This window comes from Rhinoderma darwinii, chromosome 1 (assembly GCF_050947455.1).
Source record: "Rhinoderma darwinii isolate aRhiDar2 chromosome 1, aRhiDar2.hap1, whole genome shotgun sequence".
Lineage (NCBI taxonomy): Eukaryota > Metazoa > Chordata > Amphibia > Anura > Rhinodermatidae > Rhinoderma > Rhinoderma darwinii.
The window spans coordinates 295,191,393-295,218,106 of record NC_134687.1 but is presented as its reverse complement, the minus strand read 5'-3'; the positions used below and the strand labels follow the sequence as shown (position 1 = coordinate 295,218,106).

Here is a 26,714-nt window from a genome sequence, read left to right as displayed (position 1 = left end):
AACAGTTTTGCCTGGATTGCTTCTTTTAAGTTGGTTAATATAGAACTCATACAGCCCCTCAGTGCCCCCTATAACCGTGTTAGTCACCCAATGTCATTCATAACAGTAGTCACGAAGCGCTGCCCATAACAGAGTCTGCCACAGTGCTTCCTATTAGTTCTAGCACATAGTGCTTCTATTAGTGCCAGCGACACAGTGCATCATTAGCACTTACCTGTTCCTGCTCCCATGCTCCGCACCTCACCACTGTTAGCTGCCCCTCGTTACGGCGCGGGGCGTCGACCCACTGGGCCGTACCGTGTAGCGGGATAGCAGCTGGCTAAACAAGTACAATGCAATGTCTACAGTTCAGAAAGGGTACCTGAGGCAATGTAGACAGCAGCGGTAGATTCAGGCTAAGATGAGGCTCCGACAGTAGACCGACACCCGGCGGGGTGCGATACAATAGATGCAGTGGAGGGCACAACACGACTCCAACTTTTGACGGTACAGAGGCACGGTAGCAGGGATACAGGGTACAGGCAGCAGGAACGGGTTACACTGGGAACTGGAAAACACTAGGAGACCATTTGCAATAACAAACTATAGGTAACACAACAACGCTCAGGCAAGGATCGAGAGAGCAGAGCCCCTTTTATAGTCCTAAAGCATTCTGGGCTGATTTCAGTATTCTGCAACTGTGCGCGTACTGGCCATTTAAGGCTGCACACACGCGGGCGTGCGCGCCCTGCGGGAGACAGTGTCCGGACCAGGAAGTGAGTGCCGGCGTCTCTTATGACGAAGATGCCGCCGGGAACTCACTCGTCCATGGCCGCGGCCGTCAGAGGGTAAGTCAGGACGACGGTCTGCGGCCATAGACGTTACACCCCTTTTCTCTCTGACATGGAACCTACAAGCCAGCAGCCAACCCAGGGGGCACTCACATGTATTTTCAAAGATCTGCATTTGTATCTATGATCAGTGCAGGGAAGGGAGAACAGAGCTGCCATTATTAGCTGCCGTTCTCTGCGTCAGAAGGATATGGCTGTCGTTTGACAGTCTTTTCAAACTATTTTAACACAGACAAGCATGTCTGTGATGGTTTGGGCCCTCACAGAATGGCCTCAGGCATAGATTGACTCCCAGGGTGAACTAATTGCTAATTATGTGCATTGCTAGTAACCGCATTATACACCATGTTCCATATTATTATGCACATTGGATTTAAGTGTCATAAACATTTAATTATTAGTTTTTCAATTAAACTCATGGATGGTATTGTGTCTTAGGGCTATTTGGATCATTGTAATCAATCTCCGCCACCTGTGATAATTAGTTTGCCAGGTGGGCCCAATCAAAGGAAAACTACTTAAGAAGGACGTTCCACATTATTAAGCAGGCCACAGGTTTCAAGCAATATGGGAAAGAAAAAGGATCTCTCTGCTGCCGAAAAGCGTGAAATAGTGCAATACCTTGGACAAGGTATGAAAACATTGGATATTTCAAGAAAACTTAAGCGTGATCATCGTACTGTGAAAAGATTTGTGGCTGATTCAGAGCACAGACGGGTTCGTTCAGATAAACGCATAATGAGGAAGGTTTCTGCCAGACAAATTAATAGGATTAGGAGAGCAGCTGCTAAAATGCCATTGCAAAGCAGCAAACAGGTATTTGAAGCCGCTGGAGCCTCTGGAGTCCCACGAACCTCAAGGTGTAGGATCCTCCAGAGGTTTGCAAGTGTGCATAAAGCTATTATTCGGCCACCCCTAAAAAATGCTCACAAGCAGAAACGGTTGCAGTGGGCTCAGAAATACATGAATAATTTTCAAACTGTGTTTTTTACTGATGAGTGCCGTGCAACCCTGGATGGTTGAGATGGATGGTATAGTGGATGGTTGGTGAATGGCCACCATGTCCCAACAAGGTTGCGAAGTCAGCAAGGAGGTGGCGGAGTCATGTTTTGGGCTGGAATCATGGAGGAGCTGGCAGGCCCCTTTAGGGTCCCTGACGGTGTGAAAATGACCTCTGCAAAGTACGTAGAGTTTATGACTGACCACTTTCTTCCGTGGTACAAAAAGAAGAACCGTGCCTTCCGTAGCAAAATTATCTTCATGCATGACAATGCACCATCTCATGCTGCAAAGAATACCTCTGTGTCATTGGCTGCTATGGGCAAAAAAGGAAAGAAACTCATGGTGTGGCCCCCATGTTCCCCTGACCTCAACCCTATTGAGAACCTTTGGAGCATCCTCAAGCAAAATATCTATGAGGGTGGGAGGCAGTTCACATCAAAACAGAAGCTCTGGGAGGTTATTCTGACATCCTGCAAAGATATTCAAGCAGAAACTGCCCAAACACTCACAAATTCAATGGATGCAAGAATTGTGAAGGTGATATCAAAGAAGGGGTCCTATGTTAACATGTAACTTGGCCTGTTAAGTTTTTTTTGATTGAAAGAGCTTTTGATTTCTGTAAATATGACCTCCTGATGCTGCAAATTCAACAAATTACCATTTTAGTTCTCTTTGCAACTTTTAAAATGTTTTGATCTCTGTTGTGCATAATAATTTGAAACAGTGCATTTTGAGTTTTTTACTTCTAAAAAAAAATCTGTTATCATTAAGAGATTTGTTCAATAAAATTTGCATTATACTTCAACGGTTGATGGCTTGAAGATTATACTGACTGTCATTTTCATCGACTATTTAGGAAAATCAGCGAAAAAAACCATTTGCATAATAATTTGGAATGCGGTGTAGAACAACCCTTTGTAATTTAACCCTAGACCAGCAGGCCAGAGTTGCCAAGCGTAAGTAAATTCACCGACAGGCCGCAATTTTGGCCAGTGTACCTGATAAGATATAATGTGGATGTGTCCGTGATTATTTTGATGGCTTGTTAAAGTTAATGTCATTATGTATACTCAAAATAAAATATGTGCAAACAGTGCTATCCTCCCCAGGGTAAAATAGCAGCAGTGCTATTATACCCTATTATACTCTGGGGAGGTTATCACCCAGAGTCACACCAACCTGAGTCCATGTATCAGTCACTCACACCCCCTGATGGCTGAGAAGGTGAGTTGACAACCTTACAGTAATGGCTCTTGCACACGACCGAGTGCCACTCGGGACATTTTTCATGGCATCCGAGTGGCACCCGATAGTTTTTACGGACCAATCCACTTCAGTAAACGGACCCGACTATCCAACCTGTGCAAAGACAAAACATGTCCTATCTTTCTACGAATCACGGACAGAACTCGGGCAGCACACACGGTCGTGTTCAAGAGCCCTAATACTCTTGGTTTCCTCTACACTATGACACATTTATCACAAGCCCAACCATTGGGTCACACATTAGAGCCAGATGAATAATTTGAGCCTAGTATCAAAACTGTCACCTATACCCAATACACTGTTTAACATTTTATTTTTAGGAAAGGCATAAATGTGATGTACCATTAATCTACCCTTTTTCTGTGAATCTATTGTTTATAGCTAGCGAGAATGGGTCGGCTGTTCCTATTAATCTACCTCCCTATCAGTGAATTATATTGTTAATTGCAGTTTTACTTACTATAGACATATATTACTTACAACTTTATCTTCCACTTTTTTTTCCAATTTGCCCAGAATCCTGTTTTGTTTTTTGTTGTTTTGATTTTTTGTGGCCTTGCTGCCCAGAAAACAAAAAAATGAGGCTGGTAGGCTTGTACCAGGTAGTTGTAGGCCCAGGCACTAAAGCATTTAATAATACCCTGTATTCATAACATACATAAAGATATATGTTTTAGGATTTTACGTTTTCTTTGCTATTCTAACTTTTTTTTATTTTATTTAAAAAATAGAAAATATTTTCAAAACGTAAAATAAATGAATGAAGCAATTCTAACAGCAGCTGTGCCATTATTTCCATTTCTGCTTCTGGTAAGAAAGTGCTAATTTTGCATTGTGGAGGAAGGAAGTGATGGATAATTGGTGCCTTGACAGTTCAAGCTGATGATCAAAAATGTTATGTTTTCATTTAAGCTCTACTTATGTTTCAAACTGGCAATGGGAAAAGGAGCCTCTGCTATAGATTGAGAAAAGTAGGCATAAATAGAAAGGGCACTAATTAAAAAGGTTTTCATTCAGCAGTGGACTTGTATCCTGATGCGCCTCGCTCTAAACTGGAGATAGAAAACCTGGGGGAAGCTGTGTATGAAGTGTGAAATGCCATTTTCCTGTCCACTTTAACCCCTTAGTGACCACTAATACGCCTTTTTACGTCGGTCACTAATGGGCTTTAGGCTAGGCTGACGCTTTTTCACGTCAGCCTAGTCTAAGTCCTGCACCGGTCTCCCGTGCAGGCTGGAGCCGGGGCTCTGCTGTCTGATGACAGCTGAGCTCCTGCTCCAACGCCCGCAATCGAAGTTTACTTCGATCGCGGTCGTTTAACCCGTTAAATGCCGCCGTCAATAGCGACCGCGGCATTTAACTTTGTTTACAGAGGGAGTGCGCTCCCTCTGTCACCCATCGGCGGCCCGCGAATGAAATCGCGGGTCTCCGATGGGGTGTCATGGCAGCCGGGGGCTTGATAAAAGCCCCCAGGTCTGCCCTGGACATATTCCTGTTAGGACGCGCCGGAGGCACGTCCTAACAGATCGCCTGTCAGATTTACACTGACAGGCAATAATGCTCTGGTATACGAAGTATACCAGAGCATTATAGCAGCGATCGGAATATCGCACAGTAAAGTCCCCTAGTGGGACTAATAAAATAAGTCATAAAAGTGAAATAAAGATTATTAATAAAAAGTACAGTAAAAAAATAAATAAAACCATTTTTTTTCATAAAAAGTGGTTTTATTTAGTAAAAGTGTAAAAAAAAAAAAAAAGTACACATATGTGGTATCGCCGCGACCGTAATGACTCCATTAATAAAGTTAATATGTAATTTAAGCCGCAAAGTGAACACCGTAAAAAAAAAACGCAAAAAACCATGGCGAAATTGCAATTTTTTTCCATTGCCCCCCAAAAAAGTCATAATAAAAATGAATCAATAAGTCCCATGTACCCCAAAACAGTACCATTCAAGACTACGTCTTGTCCCGCAGAAAACAAGCCCAAAAAATCACTACATTGATGGAAAAATAAAAAAATTACGGCTCTTGGAAAGCGACGATGCAAAAACAAATAATTTTAGTTCAAAAGTGTTTTTATTGTGCAAAAGTCGTAAAACATAAAAAAACCTCTACATATGTGGTATCGCCGTAATCGTACCGACCCATAGAATAAAGGTAACGTGTTATTTACGTCCCATAGTGAACGGCGCCAATTTAAAAACGCATAGAACAATGGCGGAATTTCAGTTTTTTTTTATAATCCCCCCCAAAAAGGTTAATAAAAGTTAATATAAAAATTATATGTACCCAAAAATGGTGCTATTAAAAAGCACAACTAATCCCGCAAAAAACAAGTCCTCATACAGCTATGTAGACGAAAAAATAAAAACGTTATAGCTCTTTGAATGCGACTATAGAAAAACTAATAAAATAGCTTGGTCATTAGGGCCTAAAATGGGCTGGTCACTAAGGGGTTAAAGCATACAGGCTACGTCAAAGAGGACCTGTCACTAGGTCATATAAGTTAAACTGGTTATCTGACCTGTATAGCGCTATTTCCCTGAGTCCATTGACGTTTTTTTCCTCCTGGGCCCGCATGTTCCAGAGATATTACACCCGTTGAGTTGGTGCCCTATATGCTAATTTGCTGTAGTAAGCCAACTGGACATGAACTACCCTCATTCTCTCAAGAAGGAGGTAGCTTCTCTGCCTCTCACGCTGACCAATCAGTGCGAGTCAGCTTCAGGGCGACCAGACACATCGTGATCTCGCCAAGACTACCATATCTCGCAAGATAATGATTTTCCCCTGTGACGGGGAAAATCAGCCCTGTTATAGTAATCACTGTCACTGATAGGGTTGTGCTGGGTGTAGTAGGACCCAGCAGCAGCCTCCCGCTAACGGCATCCCAGCGATCATGTGACCAAACACATGATCACCGAGACCTATAGAGGCAGTGGCACAGCCGTTTCCTCTATTCTATAAACAGTGCTCATTGAGTGCTGTGTACTTGAGTACAAAGCAGACAGAAGAAGTGAAAACCACTTCTGTCTTCTCTCTAGGGCCCCGGCAGTCGGAGACATTTAGCTGCACGCAGTTAAATTTGTTGATAATAGCATAAGCATCTATGAGAGCTATTTTGCTCATTGTCATTCTATCAATATAAGACTTCGTTCACGTCTGCGTCAGGATTCCATTCTGACTTTCTGTCGGAGCTTCACGGATGACGGATCAGGTGCAAATTGTTTCCGCTGTCTCAGTTGTGCAAGTGTTCTATCGTTTTGACGGAATTAATACCGTACATACCGTATCTGCACAGGGAATTCAGGACAAAAAAAACGCACCAAATCGTGGTGCAGTTTTTCAGCTGGAATGTTCGCTGCGGAAAATAGCAGGTAAAATAAAAAAAAAGCTGATACTTAACCATAGCCATGACAGTGCGTCTCTTTGACATCCTGCAGCCTGGCCTCCTGGGATGACGTTTCATCCCATGTGGCCACTGCATCATGTGAGTGGCTGCAGCAGTCACATAGGATGAAACATCATTCCTGGAGGCCGGGCTGCACGCGGGAGTGTATTGATCTGGGTAAGTATGAGATTTTTTTTTCTGAACTGCGATCTTTGCGGCGGAATTGCAGCTTTTCCGCCGCAAAAATCGCAATGTCTGCTATTTGCTGCGGGTTTTACCTCCCCATTGAATTCAAACCCGCAGCAGAAAAGCAGCGATTCCCCAACATAAATTGACATGCTGGGGATTAAAAAAACGCACGGCAGGTCATTTTATGAACGGTTATTCGTCGGGTTTTATACGCAGCATGTGGATGAGATTTCTTCAAATCTTATCCACTTTGCGGATACTGTAATAAACTGAAATCTGTTGCGGAAAATCTGCAGTATTTAGGCTACGTGTGAACCCGGTCTAACAGCGTGTTTGTTTCTATGCTCCATTTAATCAATAGCCACAGTTTCTGAAATGAATTGCAAATGTTAAATCTTTTAAACAGACGAATGGTTACATTACAGACTTTAATTTTAAGGTCTGATTCTCTAAAAGCACTTCGTCCCTGGTAAGTTTATGGTAGTGGACCGCGTTGATTTTTTTACATTGCATGCGTCACAATGATTGATCCACTTTCCTAAATAAGTATGTACTTATTATATATATAATTTACATGAAAAGTAACAGTTATTACTTCTCAAAATTCACTAGATTAGCTATACTTTATTAATATTATCCGAAAATGAGTGGTCTATGGCTCATAATGGTTTGTAAAATAATAACATTTAATGCAATATTTTCATATGTGATAAAACTCGATTGAAGCTGTAATTTTAAATTAATTTTCACAGTTGAAATGTTAAGTAAAATACTTTAATGAAAAAAATGTAACTGATCAATAACCGTTTTAAACCATAATCCCATACTACTTGAAAAACACATTAATTCTTTCTACCTACGTACATTCTACCTACATTCCTTATTTGATCACCGACAATCCTGATTCTGCAGAACCCATTCAAAAGAAACTGCCCTCACCAAAGAAACGGCTATATCTAAGGCCTTATTTACACGAACGTGTTTCACGTCCGTGATCCACGCGTGAAAATCACGCGCGTCACATGGACCTATGTAACTCAACGGGACCGTTCAGACAGTCCGTGATTTTCACGCAGCGTGTCCGCTGCGTAAAACTCACGTCATGTCCTATACTTGAGCATGTTTTGCGCTTCACGCACCCATTGAAGTCAATGGGTGCGTGAAAATCACGAGCAGCACACGGACGCACTTCCGTGTGCTGCGCGTGATTCGCGCAACAGTAGATCAAGAAATGAAGGGAAAAATAAAATCACATCCTTCATTTCTTTTTCTAAACCTCAAAACCGCGTGTCATAAGGAGGGCATATGCGTAAAAATCACGCAGCCACGCACCATACACTTATGGCACACGGAACTGCAACGTGTAAAAAACGCTGCGTTCCCGGCCCCCCAAACGCACACGTTCATGTGAATTTCGCCTAAAGGTTATTAACCCATACTAAACCTTCTAAGCTTATCCTCTGCCTTTTGACACTGTCAATCACTTGCTACTCCTCCAGATTCTCTCCTTGCTAGGCATCCAAGGTCTGGCTCTCTCTTGGATCTCCTCCAAACTTTTAACTGGATTTTTAGCTTCTACTACTCCCAATGAAGGTCTTTTCTCGAGGCTCCATTTTTGGTCTCATTCTCTTCTCCATTTACACCTACTGCTTTGACAAACTCGTTAACACTCTTGGTTTTCAATACCATCTTTATGCGGATGACACCCAAATTTATCTTTCTGCTCCCAACCTAGAGCCCCTCGTATCTCACGTCCAAAACTGTCTTTCAGCCGTCTCCACCATCATGTCTTCCTGCTTCCAGAAACTAAACATGGACAAGACTGAGCTGGTCATGTTTTATCCCATCACAATCTGTTATCACATCTGAAGTATTTTTATCTGTGAACCACATGACTACGCTATTGATTCCGTCAAAATGACAGAATCCTTGCACAACGGAGGAAAACGGAAACCATTGGCACCGGATCCATCACCATTGAAATCAGTGGCGCACAAACAGATGAAGATGCCATGAATTTATTAAGAGGCGTGCAAAACACCTGTCTTAATAAATTATCCCAAAATTTATTAAAATAGAGATTTACAATTACTTTTTGATAAAATAAGCAGAAGAGTGCAAATACTTAAACACTTACCTGTTGAATATAGTTAACAAACTTGCACATAAATTCCCCAAATATCCACCCAGGAAGAGGATACAAAGCGGCAGTGATAGGAACACAGCACACTAAAAATATTATATCAGTAGTTGCCAGGTTAGCTGTGAAGAAAAGAGGTAAATGTTAACCACTATTATAGCACATGTTGGGAGAAAGTAAAATAACTCCTGTGAATAGTAAAAATAAACCACCAAGACTAAGGCCTAATTCACACGACCATGTTTGGTCTGTGATATATGGTCCGCATGTCGGACGCATTTCGCAGACCGAACACAGTGCTGGGAGCCAGGCTCCTAGCATCATAGTTATGTATGACGCTAGGTCTCCCTGCCTCCCCGCAGGAACTACTGTCTCGTACTGAAAATTAAAGCACAGGACAGTATTCCTGCAGCGAGGCAGGGACTCCTGGCATTGAACATAACTATGATGCAGGGGCGTAACTAGGAAAGACTGGGCCCCATAGCAAACTCTTGACTGGGCCCCCCCAGGTGCCACATGCAGCCCCCCTTATAGATAGTGCCCCCTGTAGATTCTGCTATACAGCCCCCCTGTAGACAGTGCTATACAGCCCCGCCCGTAGACCGTGTCACACCCCACTTGTAGATAGCGCCCTCTACCTCCACCTTGTAGATAGTGCCATACAGCGCCCGCTGTAGATATCGCCATAAAGACCCCCCTGTATATAGCGCCATACAGCTACCCCTGTATATAGTGTCGCACAGCCCCCCTAACTTGTATATAGCGCTATACAGCTCCCCCTGTATATAGTGTCACACAGCCCCCCTCCCTTGTATATAGTGCCACACAGCCCCCCTTAGAAGATAGTCCGACACACCGACCACTGTAGATTGCACCACACACAGCCCACTATAGATAGAGCCACAACCCCCCGGTAAATAGTACCAAACAGCCCCCCTTGTAGATAGTGCCACACAGCCCCCCCTTAGTAGTGCCACATAGCCCCTTGTATATAGTGACACACAGCTCCCCCATGTGCATAGTGCCACACAGCTCCCCTTGTGTATAGTGCCACACAGCCCCCTTGTATATAGTGTCACACAGCCCCGAATATAATACAAGGCAATGGCGTATCCGAGAAAGTTGTATCAGCCAGGGGGATGTCAATCAAACATAGAAAGGTGGGTTTGGAGGCAGGATTATGTGACTCTTCAGGATAGCGGCACCGCCCCATGACCCTTTAACCCCTTCCCGCTTTTGGGCGTGACTGTATGTCCAAATTCAAAGTACGTTCCCGCAATAGGGCGTACAGTCACGCCCTGTAGATAAAGCCGGCACAGGAGCTGTGCGTGCTTCATCTTCAGCGGCTGTCAGCTGTCATACACAGCTGATATCCCGCTGCAATGGCAATGGCTGCGATGGCAGTCACCGCCTTCAATGCGGCTGTCAAAGGCGTCCGCCGCATTGAAGTGGTTGACAGAGGGAGGGGGCTCCTTCTGTACCCCCCCGGGCCCCCCCGCGATGGATCGCTGGTGGCGATGGTTGCTATGGCAACCAGGAAGCCATTGCTAGGCTTCCTGGTTGGCCAGGTACGGTAGCCTATTAGGTCCTGCCCGAGGTATGACGTAATAGGCTAACTGTCAAATGAAGAATGACAGTTACAACACACTGCACTACATAAGTAGTGCAGTGTATTGTACCGGGGATCAGAAGACCAGATCTTCAAGTCCTCAGGTCAGGATAAAAAAAAAAGCGAAAAAAGTAATAAAAAATGTTAAAGAAAAATAAATAAATAAAAGTTTTAACTAATAAAAACAACAATCGCCCTGTTTCCCTGATCAACTCCTTTATTATTAGAAAAAAATGAAAACATGAAAAAAAACTATACATAATAGGTATCACCGCGTTCGGAACGGCCTGACCTATAAAAATATCACATTATTTTTACCGATTTTTTTTTATTTTTTATTTTTTTAATAAAAAACAATAACAGCATTTTACTTTTTGGTCATCTTGTCTCAAAAAAATGTAATAAAAAGTGATCAAAAAGTTGCAAGTAACCCAAAATGGTACCAATAGAAACTACAGTTCGTCACGCATAAAACAAGCCGTCCCGTAGCGATATCAACTCAAAAATAAAAGCGTTTTGGCTGTCAGAAGATGGCGACAATAAAACATGATTTTTTTAGAAAAAGAGTATTTTTATTGTAGGAACATAGTGAAACGTAAAAAAACTATATAAATTTGGTGTCGCTGTAATCGTATCGACCCACAGAATAAATTAACATGTTGTTTAAACTGCACGGTGGACACTGTAAAAAAACAAAAAAAAAAACAAAACCGTGCTAGAATTGCTAGAACTGAACCAATAAAAATTACAGCTCGTTCCACAAAAAACGCGCCCTCACACAGCTCTGTCAACGGAAAAATAACACGTTATGACTCTCAAAACGCAATGATGCAAAATGATGCTAATTGACGGCCCAGACAAATTTTTTAGGTCCAGTAGAATTTCACTAAATACCCCACATCGTCATTTGCTGGACCACACAGGTGGACCCTGTAGATGCAGCGGAGATGAGGAAACTTTAGGGCCTTGTGCTGCTTATAGGGCTAGTGAAGAAGTCAAAGATTAGGCAATACTGGAGCGCAGATATTTTGTATAATACCCAATAAACCCGGCCTGTGCATAAAGGAATGGTTCACAGCGTACCACACCAATCCATGGATTATTAATTCACCCCATTATTACATCATCCTATTATGCCCTAATGCACTCCGCCCAGCTTACATATACCCTGATGCACTCCGCCCAGCTCACATTTTCCCCTGATGTACTTCGCCCAGCTTACATATGCCCCCACATTATAAGCTGAAATACCAGTAAAACACCAAGCAAAATCTGCGCTTCAAAAGCCAAATGGTGGTCCAACTGAGCCTGGCGGGGTGCCCAAACGGCAATTTATGACCACATATGGGGTATTACTGTATTCTGGAGAACCCGCTTAACAATTTATGGGATGTGTGTCTACGGTGGTACAAGCTGGGCACAACACATTGGGCACTGAAATGTCATATCTGTGGAAACCGGCAATTTTCAATCTACATCTATTGTTTACTCATTTTTGTAAAACACTTGTGCGGTCAAAATACTCACTACACCCCTAGATAAATTTTTGGAGGGATCTAGTTTCCAAAATGGGGTAATTTTTCGGGGGTACCACTGTACTGGTATTATAGCTCAATGCAACATGGTGTCAAAAAACTAATCTTGTAAAATCTCCACTCCAAATACTAAATGGCGCTCCTTTCTTTTAGAGCCTTGCTGTGTGTCCAAATAGCCGTTTATGACCACATGTGGGGTATTTCCTTACTCTGAAGAAGTTGCTTTACAAAAGTTATGGTGCTTTTTCTCCTTTATTTGTTGAGAAAATGAAACATTTTGAACTAATGCTACGTCTTATTGGAAAATAATGTAATTTTTCATTTTTACTGCCCATTTCTAATAAAATCTATGAGACACCTGTGGGGTCAAAATGCTCACTACCCCCTAGATAAATTCCTCAATGGGTGTAGTTTGCCAAGTTGAGTCACTTTTGGGTAGTTTCCACTGTACTGGTACCGAAGGGGCTTTGCAAAAGCGACATGGTGCAGAAAAACCAATCCAGCAAAATCTGCTCTCCAAAAGCCAAATGGCGCTCCTTCCCGTCTGATCCCTGTTGTGCATTCATACAGTCGTTTATTACCACATATGGGGTATTTCCGTACTCTGGTGAAGTTGATTTACAAATGTTATGGTGCTTTTTCTCCTTTATTTAATGGGAAAATGTAACATTTTGACCTAAAGCTTCGTCTTAATGGAAAAAATTTTTTTACTGCTCAACTCTAATGAACTCTATGAAACACCTGGGGGGGGGGGCAAAATGCTCACTACACCCCTAGTTGAATTCCTATAGGGGTGTAGTTTCCCAAATGGAGTCACTTTTGGTACCTTAGGAGCTTTACAAATGCGACATGGTGCCGAGAAATCAAACCAGCAAAATCTGTACTCCAAAAGCTAAATGGGATGCCTTCCCTTCTGAGTCCTGCCGCTTTCCCAAACAGCAGTTTATAACCACATGTTGGGTATTTCCGTGCTCTGGAGAAGTTGCTTTACAAATGTTGGGGCGCTTTTCCTCATTTATTTGTTGAAAAAATTAAAAATTCTGATGTAAAAGCTACATCTTATTGGAAAATAATGTAATTTTTCATTTTCACTGCCCAATTCGAATGAAATCTATGAAATACCTGTGTGGTCAAAATGCTCACCACACCTCTAGATGAATTCCTCAAGGGGTGTAGTTTCCCAAATGGAGTCACTTTTGGGGTTGTTTTTTGGCTTTGTTTTTGCACCACAAGACCTCTTCTAACCTGACATGGTGCCTGAAATATAATTTGTTTCAGGCCCGTAACACACTAGGGCCACATGTGAGATATTTCTAAAAAAAACTGCAGAATCAGGGCAATAAATATTCAGTTGTGTTTCTCTGGTAAAAAAAAAACCTTCAGTATTACAGGAAAAAATGATTAAAATTGAATTTCTGCAAAAAAAAATGAAATTTGCAAATTTCCCTTCCACTGTGCCTTAATTCCTGTGAAACACATAAAGGGTTAAGAAACTTTCTAAATGCTGTTTTGAATACTTTAACCCCTTAAGGACACAGCCTAGTTTTGGCCTTAAGTCTCAGAGCCCATTTTTCAAATCGGACATATTTCACTTTATGTGGTAATAACGTCGGAATGCTTAAACCTATCCAAGCAATTCTGAGACTGTTTTCTCGTGACAAATTGGGCTTCATGTTCGTGGTAAAATTTGGTCGATATATTCAGTGTTTATTGGTGAAAAATTGCAAAATTTAGAGAACATTTTGAAAAAATAGAATTTTTCAGAATTTAAATGCATCTGCTTGTAAAACAGACAGATATACCACCCAAAATAGTTACTAGTTCACATTTCCCATATGTCTACTTTAGATTGGCATAGTTTTTTTAACATTCTTTTATTTTTCTTGGACGTTACAAGGCTTAGAACATAAATAGCAATTTCTCATATTTTTAAGAAAATTTCAAAAGCCTTTTTTTTAAGGTACCTCTTCAGTTCTGAAGTGGCTTTAAGGGGCCTATGTATTAGAAACCCTGATAAAACACCCCATTTTAAAAACTAGACCCCTCAAAGTATTCAAAACAGCATTTAGAAAGTTTTTTAACCCTTCAGGCATTTCACAGGAATTAAAGCAAAGTGGAGGTGAAATTTGCAAATTTAATTTATCTTGCTGAATTTCAATTTTATTCAATTTTTTTCTGTAACACAAAAGGTTTTACCAGAAAAACACTACTAAATATGTATTGTCCAGATTCTGCAGTTTTTAGAAATGTCCCACATGTGGCTCTACTGCGCTCGTGGACTAAAACACAAGTCCTAGAAGCAAAGAAGCACCTAGTGCATTTTGAGGCCTCTTTTTTATTAGAATATATTTTAGGCAGAATGCCAGGTTTGAAAAAGTGTTGAGGTGCCAAAACAGTAGGAATCCCCAATAGTGACCCCATTTTGGAAACGACATCCCTCAAGGAATTTATTTATGGTTGTTGTTACCATTTTGACCGCACAGTTTTTTCACAGCACCTATTTGAATTGGGCTGTGAAATTAAAAAAATTTCATTTTTTCCAATAAAATGTCATTTGTGATCAAAATTTCTTATTTTCACAGGGAACAAAATACCCCATTTTGTTGCCCAATTTGTCCTTAGTGCGGCAATACCCCATTTGTGGTGATAAACTGCCGTATGGGCCCATGGGAGGGCTTAGAAGGTAAGGAGCGCTATGTGTTTGTTGGAGTCCAGATTTTGCTGGATTGGTTTTCGGGTGCCATGTCGCATTTGCAGAGCCCCAGAGGTATAAAAGCAATGGAAACCCACCAGAAGTGACCCCATTTTGGAAACTACACCCCTCAAGGAATTCAAATATGGTTGATGTTACAATTTTGACTGCACAGTTTTTTCACAGCACCTATTTGAATTGGGCTGTGAAATGAAAAAAATTTAATTTTTTTCCCAATAAGATGTCATTTTTTATCAAAATTTCTTATTTTCACAGGGGACAAAATACCCAATTTTGTTGCCCAATTTCTCCTGAGTTCAGTAATACCCCATTTGTGGCGAAAAACTGCCGTTTGGGCCCATGGGAGGCCTCAGAAGGAAAGGACCACCATTTGGCCTACTGGGGATTTTCTGGTGCGAAGTCATGTATGCAGAAGCCCCTGAGGTACCAGTACAGGTGAAACCCGCAAGAATTTACCCCGTTTTAAAAACTACACCCTTAAGACATTCATCTAGAGGTGTAGTGAGCATTTTGACTTGAGACATACACCCCATAAACTGTAATGTGGGTTCTCCCGGGTACGGCAATACCCTACATGTGGCTGTTATCAGCTGCCTGGGCACACAGCAGGGCCCAGAGGGGAAAGACGAGGGGGAATAAGCTGTGCGGAGTACATCAGGGTAAGTAAAATTGGGGTAAATTATAAACCAAGGGGTGTATGATAAATTTTAAAACACTCTTTCATACAAAGCACTGTTTTTTCGGGACGCGTGTCACATTGATATATTGTGTCCTCCCTTATCCCCCTCTTATAGCAGACTTTGCACCTCTTTTGACTTTTTCCCATCTTGCCAGTTTGGGGAACTTCTCCTGGAAAGTGTTGCCCTGGTACGATGCGTGTGGCCTCGCTTCCAGAAGTACTGGTTGCCCCCCCCTTCTTGGTCCCTAAAGATTAGTTTCTTGATAATCACCTCTTGAAATTCCAGGAAAGTTGCCGTCTGGCCTGTACACCGACGTAGCACGTACACATTGTACAAAGCCATCGGTATGATGTGCACGGCCAGCTTCTTATACCACACCGCATGGCGCTGTAGGGCTTCAGGACTTGATCTGACAAGTCCATCCCTCCCATGTACCTATTGTAGTCCAGGATGCAGTCTGGTTTGGGGGTCTCTGTACTGGTAAATCGTACTGGTACATGGGTACTGGTGTGGCCATGTATTGTTGTCAATACAAGGACATCTCTCTTGTCCTTGTACTTGACACACAATATGTTGCTGCTGGATTGTGCCCTGCTCTCACTCCTTCTGAGTGTTTGCCCAAGCAGAGTCTTAGGGAGGCCTCTCAGATTTCTTCTAGCAGTGCCGCATGCCGCAGGACTGGAAGCGACGCAGTTGAAGAGTGGGACGCTGGTATAAAAAATTATCCAGGTAGAGTTTGTAACCCTGGTCCAGCAGTGGGTGCACCAAATCCCACACAATTTTTGCATTAACTCCCAGTAAGGGTGGGCATTCTGGGGGCTGAATACTGCTGTCCTTCCCTTCATATATCCTAAATCTGTAGGTATACCCTGATGCACTCTCGCACAGCTTATACATTTTCACACCATACCTTGCCCTCTTACCCGGCAGGTACTCGCGGAATTGAACTCTCCCTTTAAAATGTACCAAGGACTCATCAATAGAAATACACTTCTCGGGGGTGTATGCTTGGGAAAACCGGGCACTGAAACGGTCTAATAGGGGTCTCCGTTTATACAAACGGTCAAAACTGGGGTAATCTCGGGGTGGGCACGGCTCATTATCAGTATAATGTAAGAAGCGAAGTATTGCCTCATTTATTTATTTTTTTAGGTTACAGTTCAGTTCTGAAGTTACTTTGAGGGGCCAATTTATTAGAAACCCCTATCAAACACCCCATTTTAGAAACTAGACGCCTCAAAGTATTCACAACAGCATTTAGAAAGTTTATGAACCCTTTAGGTGTTTCACAGAAATTTAGAGCAAAGTAGAGGTGAAATGTACATTTTTTTTTTTGTCAGAAAATCCGCTTTATACCATTTTTTTTATAACACAAAAGGTTTTATCAGAGAAACGCAACTTAATACTTATTGCCCAGATTCTGCAGTTTTGAGAAATATCCCACATGTGGCCCTAGTGTGCTAAAGCACTGAAGCACCGGCCTCCGAAGCAAAGGAGCACCTAGTGGATTTTGAGGCCTCTTTTTTTATTAGGCACCATGTCCGGTTTGAAGAGGTCTTGTGGTGCAAAAACAGTGGAAACCCCCCAAAAGTGAACCCATTTTGGAAACTAGACCCCTTGAGGAATTCATTGTAGTTTTCTTGGGGTGCATGCAGCTTTTTGATCAGTTTTTATTCTATTTTTAGGTGGCGTGGTGACTAAAAAACAGCAATTCTACTATTGTTTTTTTATTCTATTTATTTTACAGCGTTCACCGTGCGCTATAAATGACATATTCACTTTATTCTGCGGGGCGATACGATTACGGCGATACCAGATGTTTATAGTTTTTTTTTATGTCTTATGGCGTTTGCACAATAAAATACTTTTTGTAAAAAATCATTCACTTTTTGTGTTACCATATTCTAAGAGCCAGAACTTTTTTATTTTTCCATCAATAAAGCCGTGCGAGGACTTATTTTTTGCATAACGAACTGCAGTTTCGATCAGTACCTTTTTTAGGTACATGCGACTTTTTGATCTCTTTTTATTCCATTTTTTGGGAGGTGAAGTGACCAAACAATTGTGATTGTGGTACGGTTTATTATTATTTTCTTTTACAGCGTTCACCGTGCGGGATAAATAACAATATAATTTTGTAGTTCAGGCCGTTACAGACACGGCGATACCAATTATGTATAGTTTATTTATATATTTTTATTAATAATAAAGGACTGATAAGGTAAAAAGGGGGATTTTTTACTTTTAATACTTTTAAAACGTTTATTTTCTTATTTTTTCCACATCTTTTTTTTACTTTTTTTGTACTTTATTACTTTGTCTCACTAGGGGACTTGAGGGCAGGAGGCCCTGATCACAATTCTAATACACTGCACTACATGCGTAGTGCAGTGTATTAGAACTGTCAGCTACTCACTGACAGCAAGCATAGTGGGTCCTGACTTTGTTTGGTGTCCGGTTGCCATAGTCACAATCGCCGGCCGCGATCGTGTAGCAGGCCGGCGATGGCAGCTTAACCCCTAAAAAGCCGCGATCTCTATTGAACGCGGCTTTTAAGGGGTTAATCAGCGGGGACACAGCGATCGGTCCCCGCTGTAGGAGCTGTAACAGCTCCTATATGTGTCGGGAGGACTGCCGAAACGGCCGTTAATCTCGAGACGTACTATTAGGTCATGGAGCGCGAACGTTACAGCTACCATGACCTAATAGTACGTCCAGGAGCGGGAAGGGGTTAAGGGGTGCAGTTTTTAAAATGGGGTGATTTGTGGGGGTTCCTAATATATAAGGCCCTCAAAGCTACTTCAGATCTGAACTGTTCCCTAAAAAAATAGCCTTTTGAAATTTTCTTGAAAACTTATAAGCCTTGTAACGTCCTAGAAAAATAAAAGGATGTTCAAAAAATTATGCAAACATAAAGTAGACATATGGGAAATGTTAACTAGTCACTATTTTGTGTGGTATAACTATCTGTCTTACAAGCAGATACATTTGAATTTAGAAAATACTAATTTTAGTTTTTCACAAAAAATATTGAATTTATCGACCACATTTTTTCACTAACATAAAATACAATATGTCACAAGCAAACATTCTCAGAATCGCTTGGATAGGTAAAAGCATTCCGGAGTTATTACCACATAAAGTGACACATGTCAGATTTAAAAAATGATGCTGTGTCATTTGGTCCAAAAGTGGCTGCGTCCTTAAAGGGTTAATGAGTAATTAGCATATAGTGTGCGCCGTTTTAAAAGTTGATTTTATAGATTTTGCTGCATCTGAAAAAAACATACATTTGGAAATATTGTCCGGTCATGTATTACCTCATGGTAGCGGTTCAAGGGGTTAAAACTACCTGACAGGTTCCCATTAACCCCTTAAGGACGCAGCCTAGTTTGGGCCTTAAGGCTCAGAGCCCATTTTTCAAATCTGACATATTTCACTTTATATGGTAATAACGTCGGAATGCTTAAACCTATCCAAGCGATTCTGAGATTGTTTTCTCGTGACACTTTGGGCTTCATGTTTGTGGTAAAATTTGGTCGATATATTCAGTCTTTATTTGTGAAAAATTGCAAAATTTAGAGAAAATTTACATGTATCTGCTTGAAAAACAGACGGTTATACCACCAAAAATAGTTACTAGTTCACATTTCCCATATGTCTACTTTAGATTGGCTTCGTTTTTTGAACATTATTTTATTTTTCTTGGACGTTACAAGGCTTAGAACATAAACAGCAATTTCTCAAATTCTTAAGAAAATTTCAAAAGCCTTTTTTTGAAGGTGCCAGTTCAGTTCTGAAGTGGATTTGAGGGGCCTATGTATTAGAAACCCCCATAAAACACCCCATTTTAAAAACTAGACCCCTCAAAGTATTCAAAACAGCATATAGAAAGTTTTTTAACCCTTCAGGCATTTCACAGGAATTAAAGCAAAGTGGAAATGAAATTTGCAAATTTCATTTTTTCTGCTGAATTTCAATTTTATTCAATTTTTTTTTAGTAACAGAGAAGGTTTTACCAGAGAAATACTACTAAATATGTATTGTCCAGATTCTGCAGTTTTTAGAAATGTCCCACATGTGCCTCTAGTGCGCTCGTGGACTAAAACACAAGCCCTAGAAGCAAAGAAGCACCTAGTGCATTTTGAGGCCTATTTTTTATTAGAATATATTTTAGGCAGCATGCCAGGTTTGAAGAGGTGTTGAGGTATCAAAACAATGGAAACCCACCAGAAGTGACCCCATTTTGGAAATTACACCCCTCAAGGAATTCATTTATGGTTTTTGTTATCATTTTGACCGCACAGTTTTTTCACAGCACCTATTTGAATTGGGCTGTGAAATGAAAAAAATGATATTTTTTCCAATAAGATGTCATTTTTTATCAAAATTTCTTATTTTCACAGGGAACAACATACCCCATTTTGTTGCCCAATTTGTCCTTAGTGCGGCAATACCCCATTTGTGGTGATAAACTGCCGTTTGGGCCCATGGGAGGGCTCAGACGGAAAGGAGCGCTATGTGTTTGTTGGAGTCCAGATTTTGCTGGATTGGTTTTCGGGTGCCATGTCGCATTTGCAGAGGCCCAGAGGTATCAAAACAATGGAAACCCACCAGAAGTGACCCCATTTTGGAAACTACACCCCTCAAGGAATTCATTTATGGTTTTTGTTATCATTTTGACAGCACAGTTTTTTCAGAGCACCTATTTGAATTGGGCTGTGAAATTAAAAAAATGATATTTTTTCCAATAAGATGTCATTTTTGATCAAAATTTCTTATTTTCACAAGGAACAACATACCCCATTTTGTTGCCCAATTTGTCCTTAGTGCGGCAATACCCCATTTGTGGTGATAAACTGCCGTTTGGGCCCATGGGAGGGCTCAGAAGGAAAGGACCACCATTTGGCCTACTGGAGCTTTTCTGGTGCTAAGTCATGTGTGCAGAAGCCCCTAAGGTACCAGTACAGTTGAAACCCCCGAGAAGTGACCCCATTTTAAAAACTACACCCCTTAAGACATTCATCTAGAGGTGTAGTAAGCATTTTGACCCCACAGGTACTGTGTAAAAGATAATGCGCAGCAGATGGTGCAGTGTGAGATTTGCAATTTTATATATATATATGCCATTTCAGTGTCCAATATAGTGTGCCCAGCATGCGCCACCGGAGATATACACCCCTTAAATTGTAATGTGGGTTCTCCTGGGTACGGCAATACCCTACATGTGGCTGTTATCAGCTGCCTGGGCATACGGCAGGGCTCAGAAGGGAAAGATGAGGGGGGTAAGCTGTGCGGAGTGCATCAGGGTAAATTAAAAATCAAGGGATGTATGATACATTTTAAAACAATCTTTTATACAGAGCCCTGGTTTTTCGGGACACGTGTCACATTGGTATATTGTGTTCTTCCTTATCCCCCTCTTATAGCAGACTCTGCACCTCTTTTGACTCTTTCCCTTTCCACCGGTTTGGGGAACTTCTCCTGGAAAGTGTTGCCCTGGTACGATGCGTGTGGCCTCGCTTCCAGAAGTACTGGGTGCCCCCCCTTCCTGGTCCCTAAAGATTAGATCTTGAAATTCCAGGAAAGTTCCCCTCTGGCCTGAACATCGACGTAGCACGTACACATTGTACAAAGCCATCTGTATGATGTGCCCGGCCAGCTTCTTATACCACACCGCATGGCGCTGTAGGGCTTCAGGACTTGATTTGACAAATCCATCCCTCCCATGTACCTATTGTAGTCCAGGATGCAGTCTGGTTTGCGGGTGGCCTTTCCTTCATATATCCTAAATCTGTAGGTATACCCTGATGCCCTCTCGCAGCTTATACATCTTCACGCCATACCTTGCCCTCTTACCTGGCAGGTACTGGCGGAATTGAACCCTCCCTTTAAAATGTACCAGGGACTCATCAATAGAAAAACACTTCTCGGGGGTGTATGCTTGGGAAAACCGGGCACTGAAACGGTCTAATAGGGGTCTCCGTTTATGCAAACGGTCAAAACTGGGGTCATCTCGGGGTGGGCACGGCTCATTATCAGTATAATGTAAGAAGCGAAGTATTGCCTCATTTATTTATTTTTTTAGGTTCCAGTTCATTTCTGAAGTTGCTTTGAGGGGCCCATATATTAGAAACCCCTATCAAACACCCCATTTTAGAAACTAGACCCCTCAAAGTTTTCACAACAGCATTTAGAAAGTTTATGAACCCTTTAGGTGTTTCACAGAAATTTAGAGCAAAGTAGAGGTGAAATTTACTCTTTTTATACCATTTTTTTTATAACACAAAAGTATTTATCAGAGAAACACAAATTAATACTTATTGCCCAGATTCTGCAGTTTTGAGAAATATCCCACATGTGGCCCTAGTGCGGTAATGGACTGAAGCACCGGCCTCCGAAGCAAAGGAGCACCTAGTGGATTTTGAGCCCTCTTTTTTATTAGGCACCATGTCCGGTTTGAAGAGGTCTTGTGGTGCCAAAACATTGGAAACCCCCCAAAAGTGACCCCAATTTGGAAACTAGACCCCTTGAGGAATCCATTGTAGTTTTCTTGGGGTGCATGCGGCTTTTTGATCAGTTTTTATTCCATTTTTAGGTGGCGTGGTGACTAATAAACAGCAATTCTACTATTGTTTTTGTATACTTTTTTTTTTACAGCGTTCACCGTGCACTATAAATGACATATTCACTTTATTCTGCGGGGCGATACGATCACGTCGATACCAGATGTTTATAGTTTTTTTTGATGTCTTATGGCGTTTGCACAATAAAATACGTTTTGTAAACAATCATTCACTTTTTGTGTTGCCTTATTCTAAGAGCCAGAACGTTTTTATTTTTCAATCAATAAAGCCGTGCGAGGACTTATTTTTTGCGTAACGAACTGTAGTTTCGATCAGGACCATTTTTCGGTACATGCGACTTTTTGATCTCTTTTTATTCCATTTTTTGGGAGGTGAAGTGACCAAACAATTGTGATTGTGGTACGGTTTATCAATATATTTTTTTACGGCGTTCACCGTGCGGGATAAATAACAAAATAATTTTGTAGTTCAGGCCGTTACGGACGCGGCGATACCAATTATGTATAGTTTATTTGTTTGTTTATATATTTAAATTAATTATAAATGACTGATAAGGGAAAAAGTGGGACTTTTACTTTTATTACTTTTAAAACTTTTATTTTCTTATTTTTACACATCTTTTTTTTACTTTTTTTTTACTTTATTACTTTGTCTCACTAGGGGACATGAGGGCAGGAGGCCCTGATCGCTATTCTAATACACTGCACTACATGCGTAGTGCAGTGTATTAGAGCTGTCAGCTACTCACTGACAGCAAGCATAGTGGGTCCTGACGTTGTCAGGACCCACTAGGCTTCCGTCTATGGCATAGCCGGACGCCATTGTTTGGTGTCCGGTTGCCATAGTCACCATCGCCGGCCGCTATCGTGTAGCAGGCCGGCGATGGCGGATTAACCCCTAAGAAGCCGCGATCGCTATTGAACGCGGCTTCTGAGGGGATAATCGGCGGGGGAGCTCCGCGATCGGTCCCGGCACATTGAGCAGTGATAGTCTGCTGTCGGAAACAGCAGCTATCACAGCTCATGAACGCGCCCCGCGCGAACGGCGCCGTGTTTACTCCATGACCTACTATTAGGTCACTGAGCGCGAACGCTACAGTTAGCATGACCTAATAGTAGGTCATGGAGCGTTAAGGGGTTAATTATAAAGTAAATTGAAAACAATTCCATCTGCCCTGCAATTTTGTTATTATAAATATATCCTATATAATTACAGCTCCAGAACCAAGCTCATACATATATACAGTACCACAACCAAACTTCGTATATAAATACAGCACTAGAACCATTCTCATACATATATACGGCACGAGAGCCAAGCTCAATACATATATACAGCATCAGAACAAACCTCAGTACATATATACAGCACCAGAGTCAACCTCAGTACATAAATACAGCACTAGTGTAAAGGATCTGCCAGGCACAGCTTCGGGGTTAACTCCCATAGTTAATCAGTCTGCACCTGAATCTACGTCTCTGAGACTGACTCCATCTTCCACCACTCAGGATGGCAGGCTTAGGAGTGGGAGAGCCTATCGCAGCCTGGCCAGACGGAGCTAGCTCCCGCCCTCTGTCTATTTATACCTGTCTTTCCTGTTCCTCCTTTGCTTGTGATTCTTCTCGTGTGGTTTCCTGGCCCAGCTACAGCTCCTAACTATTTGATCCTGCTCCATACTGACTCTTGCTTACTGACTACTCTCTTGCTCTGCGTTTGGTACCTCGTGCACTCCTGGTTTGACTTGGCTCGTTCACCACTCTGGTTGCTCACCGTGTTGCCGTGGGCAACTGCCGCTTTCCCTTTGCTTTGTGTTCCCTTGTATGTTTGTCTCGTGCACTTACTGAGCGTAGGGACCGCCGCCCAGTTGTACCCCGTCGCCTAGGGCGGGTCGTTGCAAGTAGGCAGGGACAGAGTGGCGGGTAGATTAGGGCTCACTTGTCCGTTTTCCTACCCCCGTCGTTACATAATCACAAGCCCATACCTAGTCTACCTTGGTCCCTGACACCACTATGGACCCCCTTGAGACCCTGGCTCAGTAAATGCAGGGTCTCTCCCTACAAGTCCAGGCCCTGGCTCAGAGGGTCAACCAGCCTGATGCTACCTTGGTAGTTCCCCTCACCTCACCTCTTGAACCCCACCTCAAGTTGCCCGACCGGTTCTCAGGGGACCGGAGGGTTTTTCTCTCCTTTCGGGAGAGTTGTAGGCTTGTAGGCTTTACTCCTTGTAGGCTTTACTCCTTGGCCCCTGACGCCCCTGAACTTTCCTCCGTTGATCGTTTCTTTTCTGCTCTCGGACTCATTTATGACGAGACTGACAGGACTGCCTTTGCCGAGAGTCAGCTGGTGACCTTACGTCAGGGTAAGAGACCTGTTTTGGAGTATTGTTCTGACTTTAGGAAGTGGTGCGGAGCTTCTCAGTGGAATGACCCTGCCTTAAGGTGCCAGTAAAGGTTGGGTCTGTCGAATGCCCTGAAAGACCTGCTAGTTAGCTATCCCTCTTCTGACTCCCTAGACCAGGTTATGGCTTTAGCGGTACAACTTGACCGATGTCTCAGGGAACGACAACGTGAACATTTATGTGTTTTCTCCTCCGACTCCCCCATGATGCCTCCCGAGGTTCCGTTGCTTCGTTCCTCCCCGGAAGACTCAGAGGTACCTATGCAACTCGGGGCCTCCGTGTCCCCCCAACAACGTAGAGAATTCCACAGGAAGAATGGTCTCTGCTTCTACTGTGGGGATGACAAGCATCAAGTGAACAACTGTCCTAAGCGTAAGAATGCAGCCGGAGAACTTCCGCGCCTAAGTGATCATCGGGGAGGTCACTTGGGCGCACAGGTATTTCCCGTAAATATGAAACATAATAAGATCTTGCTTCCCTTTCAGGTCTCTTTTGGTGGTAGGTCTGCTACCGGCAATGCCTTCGTGGATTCAGGGTCCTCTGCTAATATCATGTCTGTGGAATTTGCTATGTCTCTTGCTATGCCTTTGATTGATTTGCCTAAACCTGTCCCGGTAGTGGGTATCGACTCCACTCCTCTTGCTAATGGTTATTTTACACAGCATACCCCTGTTTTTGAACTCCTTGTTGGCTCCATGCATTTGGAGCAGTACTCTGTACTGTTGATGCAGGGATAATCGTCCGATTTGGTTTTAGGCCTTCCCTGGTTGCAGTTGCATAATCCCACGTTTGACTGGAATACTGGGGAGCTTACCAAATGGGGTAATGAATGTTTTACGTCATGTTTTTCTGTTAATTCTATTTCTCCCCCTGAGGAGGTGAACACGCTACCCGAGTTTGTTCAGGACTTCGCTGATGTTTTCTCTAAGGAGGCCTCCGAAGTGTTACCTCCTCATAGAGAATACGATTGCGCTATTGAATTGGTACCAGGAGCAAAGCTTCCTAAGGGTAGGATATAATAATCTTTCTTGTCCCGAACGTGAAGCCATGAGAGAGTATATCCAGGAATGCCTGGCCAAGGGTTACATTCGCCCCTCTACTTCTCTGGTAGGTGCTGGCTTCTTCTTCGTAGGGAAGAGGGATGGTGGTCTTAGGCCATGCATTGACTACCGTAACCTGAATAAGGTCACTGTAAGGAACCAGTATCCCCTTCCTTTGATTCCTGATCTCTTTAATCAGTTTCAGGGGGCCCAATGGTTCTCTAAGTTTGATCTACGGGGGGCGTATAACCTTATCTGCATCAAAGAGGGGGATGAGTGGAAGACTGCGTTTAACACGCCCGAAGGTCATTTCGAATACCTCGTCATGCCCTTTGGGTTGTGTAATGCTCCTGCGGTCTTCCAGAATTTCATAAATGAAATTTTGAGAGATTACCTGGGGATATTTCTTGTAGTGTACCTTGATGACATACTGGTGTTTTCCAAGGACTGGACCTCCCACATTGAGCATGTCAGGAAGGTGCTCCTGGTCCTTCGGGAAAACAAACTGTTTGCGAAAACCGAAAAATGTGTGTTTGGGGTACAGGAGATACAATTTTTGGGTCAAATCCTCACTCCTCATGAATTCCGCATGGACCCCGCCAAGGTTCAGTCTGTTGCGGAATGGGTCCAACCTGCCTCCCTGAAGGCGTTACAGTGTTTTTTAGGGTTCGCTAATTATTACAGGAGATTTATTGCTAACTTCTCGGTCATCGCTAAGCCTCTTACGGACCTCACTCGCAAAGGTGCTGATCTCCTCCACTAGCCTCCTGAGGCTGTCCAGGCTTTTGAGGTCCTTAAGAAGTGCTTTATCTCGGCCCCGGTGCTGGTTCAGCCCAACCAAATGGAGCCATTTATCGTGGAAGTTGACGCATCCGAGGTGGGAGTGGGGGCTGTCTTGTCCCAGGGTACCAGGTCCCTCACCCATCTCCGCCCCTGTGCCTACTTCTCCAGGAAGTTTTTGCCCACTGAGAGTAACTATGATATTGGCAACCGCGAACTCTTAGCCATTAAATGGGCATTTGAAGAGTGGCGCCACTTCCTGGAGGGGGCTAGGCACCAGGTAACGGTACTTACCGACCACAAGAATCTGGTTTTCCTAGAATCTGCCCGGAGGCTAAACCCGAGACAAGCTCGATGGGCGCTATTTTTTACCAGATTCAACTTTTTGGTTACCTATAGGACTGGGTCTAAAAATGTGCCGATGCACTGTCGCGTAGCTTCATGGCCAGCCCTCCTTCGGAGGAAGGTTCAGCTCCCGGGAACATTCCTGAGGACAAGCTGTTTGTTCCCCTGCAATACCGGCTAAGGGTCCTTAGGGAAAATCATGACTC

At 42.7% G+C, this 26,714-nt stretch overlaps 1 protein-coding gene across 1 annotated transcript in view; it reads right to left on the bottom strand.

The window, feature by feature from the left end:
- Positions 1-26,714, bottom strand: part of KISS1R (KISS1 receptor) — a 271,809-nt gene that overhangs the window by 132,966 nt on the left and 112,129 nt on the right. Inside the window, exon 2 of the mRNA XM_075851006.1 lies at positions 8,820-8,944. Within this exon, the coding sequence (XP_075707121.1) occupies positions 8,820-8,944 (125 nt within the window). The remainder of the gene's footprint in view (positions 1-8,819; positions 8,945-26,714) is intronic.